At 33.3% G+C, this 13,313-nt stretch overlaps 1 protein-coding gene across 9 annotated transcripts in view; it reads left to right on the forward strand.

Annotated features, from left to right (window-relative positions):
• The window catches only part of LOC134475109 (probable ubiquitin carboxyl-terminal hydrolase FAF-X), a 185,172-nt gene that overhangs the window by 51,748 nt on the left and 120,111 nt on the right, over positions 1 to 13,313 (forward strand). For all 9 annotated transcript variants that reach the window (XR_010046058.1, XM_063244487.1, XM_063244488.1 and 6 more), the window contains 8 exons: positions 300 to 436; positions 1,335 to 1,468; positions 5,406 to 5,493; positions 7,150 to 7,492; positions 9,273 to 9,368; positions 10,236 to 10,447; positions 11,647 to 11,887; positions 12,514 to 12,663. Coding sequence is in view for 8 of the 9 variants with exons in the window: in XM_063244487.1 (XP_063100557.1) it covers positions 300 to 436; positions 1,335 to 1,468; positions 5,406 to 5,493; positions 7,150 to 7,492; positions 9,273 to 9,368; positions 10,236 to 10,447; positions 11,647 to 11,887; positions 12,514 to 12,663 (1,401 nt within the window). In the remaining variant the exon portion in view is untranslated. The remainder of the gene's footprint in view (positions 1 to 299; positions 437 to 1,334; positions 1,469 to 5,405; positions 5,494 to 7,149; positions 7,493 to 9,272; positions 9,369 to 10,235; positions 10,448 to 11,646; positions 11,888 to 12,513; positions 12,664 to 13,313) is intronic.

The following is a 13,313-nucleotide window of genomic DNA, read 5'->3' on the forward strand; positions in this document are numbered from 1 at the left end:
ATACTTAGCAAATATTTGCATTATGGTGCATGTGTATCTGAAACCATGGAAAATATTGAGTGTATAGTTGTGCTTTGTGTAGAATGTTGAAGATAATTTCAAAATAAGAATGTACTGAAAGCACTGGGAAAAGAAGCATTTTGTTTGATTATTATGTTACAGTTTTGGCTACTCTGAGCTGAAATGCTTCTCTGTTTTATAATTTTCAAAAGAATGAAAAAGTCAAATTGTAATGTATTAATAACGATCCATTTAAAGCCTAAATGTTCCTGTGTGTTGTTTTAATGTGTGTGTGTAAGGATCGAGACATACAAAAAATCAGATGGATAGACTGCTTTATAAAAGAACTTCAGTCAAATGAGAACTGGGTAATTCCTGCAATGAAACAAATAAGAGAAATCTGTAGTTTGTTTCGTGAAGCACCTCAAAATTTGAGGTAAGACACAGATGATTTTATAATGTTGAAAATATCTGTATAAGCTAGTTTAATAAACGGAAAGCTAGCATTAAACACGAAACTTAGTGTTTGGAACAATAGAAGTACATTCAGTTCTTTTTATGATCCATATAACTTAGTTAAGTAGTATATATAAGATTTCAAGTATTACAAACCAATTAAGTACCAAAATCAAGATGATATTCTGCTGATTCTTAGTTCAGAATTATCTTGACTGCAGTAGTTACAGTCAAACAATAGAATACTTTATGCTTTTATGTCATATTTCATTTTGTTTTTCCATTTCTTTTTTTTTAATCTTTGGTCCAATGTTTGCTACAGTTCTATGTGGTAATTTTTGGTTTTTTTTTGGTACCAGGGATTGAACTAACGACCTTGGGCTAAACCTCCAGTCCCTTCCATTTTCATTTTGTAGTTGAATGCCGTAGTATTTATATACTTCCAATGCTGGTGTCTTCATCAATAAATTAATAAATTAGAGATATCATTAGTTTGATTGAAAATGATAAAATAATAAGGTGTCCTTTAATATCCACAGGAATATAGTTCTACACTCACCATTTTGTGATTTAACATCAGGGCCTACTTTTTTTCTTTGTGCTCGTAGTTCTGGGAATCAGAGTAGGCAAGCCTGATTAACATTTGATCAGGAATATTGATGAGTATTTTTTATGTAAAATAGGAACACTTGAGATATGCTTTTGAGGCTTCAGTTGTTATATGATTCATATTTTTAAAGAAAGATTCTTAACCACTTATTTTTAGAAATGTTATATTTTACATATTTAATAGTACGTAACATTTAGCCTCTGAACACTAAACAACATAAAGACATTCTCATTTGCCTTGTTATACTGTTCAATTTTTCTCATTTCAGTCATACTCAGCAAGGTCCCCACATATTTTATCGCCATGATTTAATCAACCAGCTTCAGCACAACCATGCCTTGATTACTTTGGTAGCTGAAAACCTTGCCACTTACATAAATAGCATGAGATTATATATTAAAGGTATGTATGATAAGCTAAAATAACTTTAAAATTCAAGATAGGCTTTCCTCCTGATTTTGTTGTCTGTTTTGCTTTGCTTTAATGTTATTTTTAAAGGAATGTTTTTAAATATTTCTTCTTAAAGAAAGAAAGCATGAAGTGAATTGGTTTTATAAATTATAAAATGTATTATCTTTTGGTATCTGATGGAGATTGGTTTCAGTACCTCTCGCAGATATCAAAATACTAAAACTCAAAAGTTCCCTCTAGGATGATATAATAATGTAATATAATTCCTATATATTTCGTCTTTTTTTTTTTTTTTTTTAGTACTGAGGATTGACCTCATGACCTTGCACTTGCCAGGCAGGTGCTTATGTCACTGAACTAAATCCCTTGCCCTACTTCGTCATTTTTAATTGACTTATAATACCCAATACAATGCAAATTCTATGTAAATATTACTATACTACATTGACTAGAGAAGAACAAGGGAAAAATATGTACATATTAGTAAAGAGTTTTTTACACTGTAATATTTTACGGTGTCAGTCAGACTTCAATAGAACTTTTTAAAAACAAAAAGGAAATTGGTTTGATGGCATATCCATGTAATTTTGGCATCAGAGCAGCTGAGATAGGAGATCACTAAGTTTAAGACCAGGCTGAGCTTTGCTTAATCACCTCAAGTTCAGCCTGAACCACATAGTGACACCCTGATGCATTGAAACAAATAGTGTCATGATTTAGTATTTTCCATTGTTAAAGAAATTTATTAAGTGATTTCACATGTTTCCAGAATATGATTTGAAGAGAGGGGCGAGTAGGCTTCAGAAAATGCTGAGCAGTTACTCTATAATGGGCTAAAACCTGTAGTTTAGAATATAAACTTTTTAAGCACTTCCGCTACCTGGTCTTTCAATAGTAACAGTATTTGTCAGGAGTTCTCCTAGCACTTCAAAGAAACTTATAGTGCTGTTAACCTCTGACCATTTTGTTAGAGTTTAAAATGTGGCACAAGCTAGGCTTTGTGTATATCACTGTGTTCTCTCAAATCAACCATCTACAGATACAATTTAACTCTAATGATTCTTCTGAGTTTCTTTACCTCTCAGATTGCATCCACTGTTTTTCCCTGTGTCACATTGTTTCTAGGCAGACTGATAAATCAGGCAAGGCAGTTGAGTCATGTAACCCTAATTTTATTTATACAAGTAACCAAAATATATGAGAGAAACAAAATTTGCATTTGTGTTCTTCAGTTCATGATTTCAGACCTTTGAAAGATAGGAGACCTGCAAAGTGCCAGGAAAAGCCTTTCCCAAAGTGATGCCAGTTCCATATTAATTTTCTTATCTTTTCCTTTTTTGTGTTTATTTTGGGTATTTTGAGACAGGTTCTTTCTATATAAGTTAGGATGGCCTCAAACTCGCAGCATTCTTCCTGGTTCAGCCTCCTTAGTGTTGAAATTATAGGCATGTTCCACATCTGGCTCCCAGCTTTTTGATTCATTATTCTTTGTTTTTTTTTTTTTTTGTTTTGTTTTGTTTTTGTTTTTTTTTTAGTTTCAATTGCACTGATTTCTGCTCTAATCTTTATAATTTCCTATCTTTTACGAGCTTTCAGTTTAACTTGCTCTTCTTTTTTAGAACCGTGAGATGAGGCATTAGGCTGTTAATTTGGGCTTGTTTTGTTTTCTTGATATGACAATTTATTGCTATATATTTGTCTCTTAAGACCACTTTCATTAAATGAAAGTTTTTCTGGGTACATCATTCTGGGTTGAAAGTTACTTTCTTTCAGGGCTTGAAATAGCTTACTCTAAGCTTGTTTTGATTTGTGAGTTTGTGCTGAAAAGTCTACTGTGATTCTAAATGGCTTTCCTTGATAGGTGAGTTGCGTCTTTTCTTTAACAGCTTTTAGTATTCTGTTTTTATGCTATATGTCTGAGATCTTAATTATTATATATCTTGGTGTAGATTGTGTTGGTTTTCTATATGCCTAATTTATGTGCATGTCAGATTTTTTCCTCATGTTGGGAAATTTTCTGCTATTTCTCTGTGAATATTTTAGTTGTGTCATTTGCATTGACTTCTGCCATCTTCACTGATGTCTATTAATCTTATATTGTTACTCTTGACATCATTTTGCACTTGCTGTATTGTCATTTCATGCTGCTTTGTTATTTTTAAAAGTTGTATCCTTTCATGATCACTAATTGTGTTCCTGTCCTCAAGGTCCGAAATCCTATCCTTAGCTTCATTTAAACAGTTTTGCCAGCTTTGAATAGAATATTTTGTTTCTTGGGTGTCCTTTTGAGTTTGTTTGCTATATAGTTCATTCAAGGTTTCAGTTTCCTATGCTCCTATACTTTTTTCTCTTGTTTCTTCTTTGGCTCCTTTACTAAACAAATCCTTTGCTTAGGTTGTTATTTCTGTCTTTACATGGGAGAGTACTCTCTATCTTTTCAGAGATTTTTGCTATGTTACTTTTCAGGTCCTCTATTTCAATGTCTTGTGTACCTCCTCCTGGTGAACTATATATTTGACACTGCATTTTGCTTTTTTGTTCTGCCATTTTCCCCTTTAGACATAATATTTCATCCTTTTATTCCACTAGTGTCAACTGTTGGTAGTGTGTATCTTGGGATCCTAATATAAGGCTGATGTTTGTCCAGTTGATGGGTCCCACAATGAATAGGTGGACCAGTCACCTGACTTCCCACTTCAGAGCCTATTGGGGGAGTCCTGTATTCTCCCTGGGCTGACAAGCATAGTAGTGCAGATGTAGGTAAACTTTTAGTTGCTGCTATTTCTTTATCTTCAGATTATCCCAGGTCACCAAATCTCCCTGTCTGTAGTGTTTGTATTGAGTAAGTCCCTCCTGCGTCCCTATTGTGTGCCTGTGTGTCTCATAAGCCCTTTTGATTTTCTCCAAAAAGTGGCACACTCCTCACCCTGCCTGATGTTCTCTGTATGCAGGAAGGAGTCACCCACAGTCTTGTCAGACTCACTAAGGTCTTACAATTAGTTGGAAGAAGCTTCATTACTGGCCTTATTTATCTACTGTAACCTTTATTTTAGGGACATACTCAGCACACTGACTGGAGCCTCTTCTGAGATCTCCTGTTTGGGTGAGGCAGTTACTGAATCTCCCTTCAGCTTAGCACAGTTGATTGGCTGTAGTCTAAGGTTCTGGGAGAAAGGGTGGGAGCTGAAGATCAACAGCAGTACTAGGTCCTGGAGGTAGGGAGTGTCACCAAGGGGCCAGCAGATGTGCTGGCCTCAGGGGTCTGCTGGGTGCGGGCCAAGGTCCCAAGGCAGCGTGATATTCCTCAGTGCCAGCTAGAATCTTGAATGAAGCACGTGGTTACATGTGCCAAGGTGTGAGGACAGCATGCCCAGGGCGTTGCCAGTCATGCAGTGCAACGGCGCGGCAGCAAGGGCCAAGTTTCTAAGGTGGCATGGTGTTCCTCAGTGCTGGCTGGAGTGAAGCAAGAGGCACGCAGTCACATGAGCCAAGGTTCAAGGGCAGCATGTGTTCCCCAGGGCCAGCACCAGTCACACAGGAAGGACGCGGTGGCATGGGCCAAGGTCCCAGGGTGTTGCGGCGTTTCTTAATACTGTCTGGAGTCAGTAATTCTGTATTTTAATGCTGAAACACCAAAATATATTGGAAAACAATCATAAGCTGTTCTTACAGATTGCTTCATGGAGGAAGAATAGAGGAGAAAGTTATACTGAAAGTTACTTTTGATAATATTTAGCAAATTGTATTTTTTTTCTGGACTGTAAAAAGGTAAATATTTTAATTTTTAGGGGAAGTTGAATAGATGAGGGGTCCCCTAAAATGTGTTGCCTTATGATAAGATTTTTATTGACTTTCCAGTTTCTTTTGGCTAAAGTTAGCAGTGATGTGGACAATCCTGTGTATAATTCATAATTTTTTAAAATTGCAGATCATAATGATTATGACCCTCAGACTGTGAGATTTGGAAGTAGATACAGTCATGTTCAAGAAGTCCAAGAACGGCTTAACTTCCTTAGGTTTGTTTAGTGCTATTTTTTCTAAGACACAGATAAAGAATGGTGTTCGCCAAGTGTTTGTTACATAGCTATGCTGATGTAGAATGTTTGCTAACATGAGAAGAATTGCCAGAAGTTTTATAGCATTACCCTATGGGGTCATTGTTAAATATTTTTAAATTATTGGTTAAAATTTAGCTTTCTTGTTTGAAATTTTGAAATAAACATGAGGTATGCAGATTGAACCCAGGGAAACTTTATAGCCAAGTTACATTTTCTAACCCATTTTATTATTTTTGAGACAGGTTCTCAAAGTTCCCATGCAGGGTTTGCATTTATGATCCTCCTGCTTACCTTCCTTAAGTACTGTGATTACAAGAATATATGTATTTTCACATTTTGAAATATAGGACACATATAGTTAACTAAGTAATCATATTTGTGTGAATGCTCTTGCCAGATAATGCTGGTTTATTGTTGCCCTCTGTAATCTTAATAATGACTAACTGAAAGATAATGAATATATAATTTCACATAAAAAAAGTCCTTTAAGTGAACACAAAGTATAAGTCAAGCTAAGTCTTCTTAATGACTTTTTTTTTTTTGACATGTGTTTGTATATATTGTTTGAATAATGGAATATTTCCTAGAGGTTCATAAACATAAACAAAAAGTATATGCAAGACATAAGTATGCAAAGGAAAAAAAAGTCCATACTTTCACCACTGTATAAAATACATTTATTTGTTTTTATTTATATTCTGAGAAATTTTCTTTTTATAAATAACCTGATTGATATAATTGCTATTTTAAAAATTCTATCAAATTCCTGACATTTGTTTAAAGTAGTTTTGTTTAACAACGTGGAAGAACATCAGTTTGCCGCATTAAAAATACCTTTCAAAGTGTTAAATTGTTTTCTTTGCTTGTTTGTTTGTTTGATAGCAGGGATCAAACTCATGCCCACAGCACTTGTCAGGCAGGCACTAGTGCTGCTGAGCTAAATCCCCATGCCTGATCTATTGTATTTGATGAGTCTATATTATTATTCTTATGTATACTGCTGAGAAACATGCATTAGAATTAATCAGTTCTCTTACTATTACTTAGAACCCAGAGACTTTGTTACATGCCAGCATACCAGACATTTTTATTTTTCATTTTGATACAGAGTCTTACTAAGTGACTAAATTGTCCACATTAAGCTCAAGCTTGTAATATTCCTGCCTCAGCCTCACAGAGCATTGGGATTACAGATTTGCGCTATACCCCCGGCTTTGTCACATAACACTGATAAATGTCGTAATAATTACTGATGTAGAAATAATTCATTACTTAGTTATTTCTGAAAGTTGTTGTTTTGTGCTACCTGGCTTTCCAAGAACACTGTAATCAGGGAGCTAACTTGGTATTGGGTTTCAAATACAACTTTTAAAAATAGGACCAAAATTTTTGGGTGACATCACCTAGAAAAGTTACTGGTATATTTGGTTCTCTAGTGTGTACTTGTTAATTAAGTTAGTCTAGTTGTTATATAACTCTAAATGGAAAGTTAAGAGATGAAGTTCTATTGACAGATTACTTTTTATGATATAATTAATGTAAGAATATTTTATGAATATAAGCTATAAGGATACTACTGTGTTAAGCTGAATAACTGGTTTATGTTTTTACCAGATTTTTACTGAAGGATGGTCAATTGTATCTCAGTGCAACCCAGGCAAAAAAAATATGGAAGTGTTTAGCAGAGAATGCAGTTTATCTTAGTGATCGTGAAGACTGTTTTAAGTGGTACACCAAGTTAATGGAAGATGAACTGCATTTAGATCCTGACATTGTTAAGGACTTTTTTGAAAGTAATATCCTTCAGTTTGATCCTTCCCTGTTAACTGAAAATGGAATAAAGTGTTTTGAAAGATTCTTCAAAGCTGTTAATTGTAAAGAAGGGAAGCTAGTAGCAAAAAGAAGATCGTATATGATGGATGATTTGAAATTGATAGGATTAGATTACCTTTGGAAGGTAAGTAAAAAGTAGTTTTTGTTTACAAACATTGTATATGAGATAGTTTGTCAAAAAATAGTATAGAATCGAATTTTTCTGCTGCTTATCCAGTCTTGATATTTATCTTAGAAAGAAAGGGCTTAGTAGTTGTTTATCCATACCTTCATGTTATATTTCTGGCTTTAGAAGTATTTAGTAGTATTCTGGCTTCTTTCGCCCTTTTTGTTGCCTGGCACTGATACTTTTATGCTCCCTTCTGATCTGCTATTTTGCAAACATAGTTGCACTAACACTTATTAACCATGTTTTGCTTTTTCATGAAAGTTAATTATTTTAATTTCTAAAACATTTGGAATTTATAATACTGTTAATATAATGAATGACATGATTATTGTCACAAAATGTTATCAAATATTTTTATGTTTAGCTTGGAATATACTAATACATTTGAAGAGCAAGTGCAACTGATTTTTTTTTTTTTTTTTGTCTTTTTGAGACCGGGTCTCGTTATGCAGTTCAGGATGGCCTTGAGCTCACTTTGAAGCCCAGGTTGGTCTCGAACTCTCAACGATCCTCCCACCTCAGCCTCCTGAGTGCTGGGATTACAGGCATGAGCTACCATGCCCGACTAAAAATAACTGATTTTGATAGAATAAATAAATCTTGCCTTTCTAGAATCTTATGTAGCTTAGTACTTTTTTTTTCTTTTTGATACCAGAGATCAGACACCTCACGATCAACCTCACGCTTGGCAGCCAGTTGCTTGTTTCCCTGAGCTAAATCCCTGGCCCTAGTTTACTACTTTCTACATTTTGAGGCAGGGTCTTGCTATGCAATTCAGGCTGGCCTTGCTATTTTCTACATGCGTGTGTGTGTGTGTGTGTGTGTGTGTGTGTGTGTATGTGCGTGTGTATGTGTGTGTGTGTGTGTGTGTCTATCTGTCTGTCTGTCTTTTTGAGACAGGGTCTTGCTGTGCAGTTCAGGCTGTGCTTGAACTCACTTTGTAGCCCAGTTGGGTCTCAATCTTGCAATGATTCCCTTGCCTCAGCCTCCCAAGTGCTGGATTTACAGGCATGAGCCACCACACCGACCTCTTTATATGCATTTTATGTAGGTAAATTTTACAATGATTAAGACAGTTTTTACGATCTTCCACTAAAGCTAATGTTTTAAAATTTATTTTAACCGGTATTATTTGTAAATAGTTGAAAAAAGAATTTCTGGTTTTTCTTATCTCCATCTCCATTATTCTTTTGTGAAATTCTTAGAAGGTCATCTCTGAAAATTTTTGAAGTCCCAGAATTCTAAACACAAATAAAAAACTACTAATATTTATTAGGTAATTGATAAAAGATAAGAAAAAATTTTGGTGGTGTGAGACAATGTTTTTGGTTAGACATAATTTTTTTTTTTATCATTATTTGTTGTAGAACTGGCAATTGAATATAGGGCCTTCCCTCTAGCTATATCCTGGCCCCAAACAAATTTGTTATTTGAAGATAAGATGTCTCTAAATTGCAAAGTAGAACAGAACTTTAAATCCTCCTGCTTTACCTTCCCATAGTGCTGGGATTATGGGCATGCACCACCACATTGCACAGCTTTTACTTCTGTAATTTGTATGAATTAATTTTTTTAAATAATATTACAGATTCATTGTTAGTCACTTTGTTACACTGAGTATTTACCCCCCAAATTATTGGAGATTGTTTTTTAAAATAATGTGATTTGAATTTATGCACAAAATTAAAATATATACTGAGAAATATTAATATTATAATCTTTTTTTTGGAATTAGGTTGTTATTCAGAGTAATGATGACATTGCCTGCAGAGCTATAGATCTTCTTAAAGAAGTATGCACAAACCTGGGTCCCAGGTTACAGATGAGTCAGGTAAAAGCTGCCAGTTCTAATAGATTAAAATCCTTACAATTATAGTTAGTGGGACATTCTTCTAAATTTAGAATTATCTAGAAATGAATTTTTAAAAATGTAATCAGGGGCTAAGATTTAGTTCAGTGGCATAAGCACCTTACTGGCAAGTACAAAGTCATGAGTTCAATCCCTGGTACCACCAAAAAAATGTAATCAATGTATTTCTTAAGTGTTTAATCCACATTTGTGCTTTACATAATGCCAACCAAAAGATATTCTTAAATTACTGGTATTTTTCTTAGGTTAATTATTCTTAAATGATTGGGGATTACTTAGAATGTAATTGTGATACGTGTGTCATGTTCAAAATTTTGCTTTTCTTGGTTTGATGCTAAGTCCTGGGATTGATTTATTTTTAAAAATGTAATTGGTTTTTTTACATACTTTCTTATTAACCAGTATTTTACTAGTAGTTAAATAAGATTTAATTGAGACTTGCCTTCAAAATTGTACTGCCTTGGGGCTGGGGTTTAGCTCAGTGGCTTAAGTGCTTGCCTGGTAAGTGCAAAGTCATGAGTTCAAGCCCTGGAACCAAAAAAATAAATAAAATAAAATGTACTGCCTTAATCACCCCAATTAATGTAAACATTTGCCATAAAATGAACCGAGACAAAGTTCCATCCAGTATGGAAAAAAGGAAAAGAGATGGTGTGTTGTATACATGTATCATATATGTTCCCAAAATGATTGTAAATGTATGAATTGCAGACGTACTTAAAATTTTTTTACGCCTTTTCACTGGTCTAATGTCATGTAATTTTCAAATCTTGAATAGGAAATTTAAATAAGCAATTTGAACTATCTTTATTTGGTCTATATTTGCAGGCAGTTATTCATGAAGATTTCATTCAGTCTTGCTTTGATCGATTGAGAACCTCATATAATATTTTGTGTGTTTTGGTTGGTAACAAAGACAGTATAAATTGTGCAAGTCAGGAAGTCAAACGAATGGTTCGAGTATTAACTGTCTTGAGGGAGTACATAAATGAATATGACAGTGATTATCAGCGGGAAAGAGTCATTCTACCTATGTCCAGGTTTGTAAAAAATTAATGTTATATTCCAGTTATTTAATGTTTCCTTAAATTCTTAGGAAAAGGGGTACAAATTTCCTCATTTCTGGATTCATATCCTTTAAAACATTATTTACATCCTCTATATAATTACTTTAGAGTATGTACTTTGCTGAGGTATATTTATTTCTGTTTATGTTTTGGTAAGGCATTTGCATTTGTTAAGTATAGTTTTTCTTTTTCCAAGCTGTTAACATTCATTAAGTGTGCCACTGATTTTTAATTTAAGGTTTTTAAAGTTTTGTTACGCTGTCAAAAGTAAATCTTAAGAGCCTCTTAATTCAGTAGTCATTAGGAGTGTGAATATTTCAAGGTTTTAAATGGTCTGTGTTAAACTGTCCTTACATTTAAGAACTAACACTAGGAAATAATTCAGTAACTTGTCATTTTCATCTATACAACTTATATTATGGGATACATTTTTATAAATTAAAGCAGCGAACAAATAAATTGTTTAACGTTGTCAATGGGAGTTTTTATTTGGGCAAACATTTTAAACTAGTATGCATGTTTAATTGAAAAATTAACAGGACTTTTAAAATGTTACTAATTTTTTATCAGTACTCGAGAATATAAACTCAAATATGCCTACAATTTGATGAAATTTTGCTATTTTAAGAGCTGCTAAAAATGTTAACATTAGCATATTTATCAGTGAAGATTAAGCTCCTGATTTTAAACATCTTGAGTATCAACATGTTCTGTTACTGTCTTGCAGTGAGCTGTGGTCAAAACACAGGTGCATTGAATATACATAAAACTAACTTGAGGCTATATGTATTCGGTTTATGTAAAACCTAAATAAATTTGTGGTTAGGTTGGTTTCATTACTCAAAATAATTATTATGGTGTGCAAAGATTAAAACCATACATAGTCTGAAATACTTGTGGAGTTAGATTCAATTTATTCAACTTGTCCTTTCAATTTAAAACTTCCTTTCTGCACTTAAGAAGTCTTAATAAATTGAACTTTTATTGTAAGAAAGTGTGACATGGCTTTAAAGATCCTGAAAATTAAGTAAGTTTTTAAACTATTAGTTTGATATTTAACATAAAAAATAATTCCAAGCTTTTTTGGTTGGTGTTCAATTGTGTATAATTGTACTTTTCTGTTTTGTTTTGCTTTGTTTGATTTTGTTTGATTTGTTTGTTTTTTCTCCCAGAGCATTTCGTGGCAAGCATCTGTCTCTTATAGTTCGATTTCCAAATCAGGGCAGACAAATTGATGACATGGACATACTTTCTCACACAAATGATACAGTTGGTTCAATACGACGATGTATTCTCAATCGTATGAAAGCCAGTTCAGCCCATACAAAAATTGAACTGTTTGTGGATAGTGAACTATTAGATTATGAAGATGACAGAAAGTTAATTGGTCAATTAAATGTAAAGAATAAATGTGTAAGTACTTATAATTTGCACGCATTTCCCCAAAATTAAATGTTTAGATAATGTTGTATTATACAGTTAGTAGTTATTGGACATATAGCTGTTAATTCATATGTCTGTATTCATGTTTGAATTATAACATCAAAATAAGATAAATGTCTCATAATAATGGAAGAAATAAAATTCAGCCTGCACTCTGTAGTTTATGTTCTACATCTATTGACTCATTCAAACATAGGTGAAACTAATTATGGAAAATAATTTTCATCTTTCCTGAGCAGACCATAAAAAAAATTTTGGAGCCATTACTCCTTTAAAACAATACATAGTATTTATCTAGTAATGTATTAGGAATTATAAGGTAGATAACATCTAAAGTATAGGATGATACATGTATGTCATTTGTACCAGTTTATGCAAGGGACCTAAGCATCCATGAAATTTTTGTTACCCATAGGGTGTTGGAACCAATCTCTGGAGAATGGTAAGGGAGGATTGTACTGTCTGGTTATGCCTAGCAGAATTTTTTTTAGTATTTTTTAAAATCAAAGGATAAAAGATGAGCTCTTTGGTATTTCCAGTTTCTTTTATTTGTAACAGTATTTTATCTTTCTCATTAAGTACATTTCTATTTTCAGTTAATTATAGCTAAGGTTACACAGATAAATTCCAACATGCCTTCAAGTTCTGCCAGTGCTTCAGATTCTTCAGCTGCATCCCCTGGAGCCCACTATAGTCACGATAATAATGTTCCCAATCCAGAAGTGGAAAGTTGTTTGCCTGGGGTGGTGAGTAATGATAGTATGCAAAAAGTCACATTGTATCTGAGAATAAGAAGAAAAACATAGAATTTTTTGATTCTGAGAAATGAAGTTTTCTCTAATGGATCAAAATATCTGACATCTGTATACTTACCTATTAGTTGTGGATTAGATGTGGATTCTTTAATTGTTGAATTTAAAAATAGAAATGTAAAATGTACTATTCAATATAATTACATGTAGAAATTATTGCTATATTATCTACCCATCTTTTGTGCAAGAATATTTTAAGAAAAAGTATGATCAGTATTACTTAGACTCTTAGTTATTAAATATCATACCCAAAGAAACAACTCACCTTTCTTAAACTTCTTTTACATCTTAAGAATCTGTAGTTACACAAGCCACCTGGGTAAGTAATTTAGTGCTTAAGGGAGCAAGGTGCCATTTATATATATGTCTGAGTACCATACAAAACTGAAGTTTACAAAACAGTACACCTCAGAAAGAAATTTCTTAAAATTACTTATAAAGTTTAATAGATGATATGTTAAATTTGCATCATGGAGAATCAATTGATTTATGAAATGAAAGATACATACGTGGTTTTTCTGTGGGACAATGGATAAGTCAGTTTTTAAACAGTTTTTCTGGGTGCAGTCTACAGATAAATATTT

Source organism: Cavia porcellus, unplaced genomic scaffold (genome assembly GCF_034190915.1).
Source record: "Cavia porcellus strain 051 isolate PalLab524CR breed Dunkin Hartley unplaced genomic scaffold, mCavPor4.1 scaffold_61, whole genome shotgun sequence".
Taxonomy (NCBI): Eukaryota; Metazoa; Chordata; class Mammalia; order Rodentia; family Caviidae; genus Cavia; species Cavia porcellus.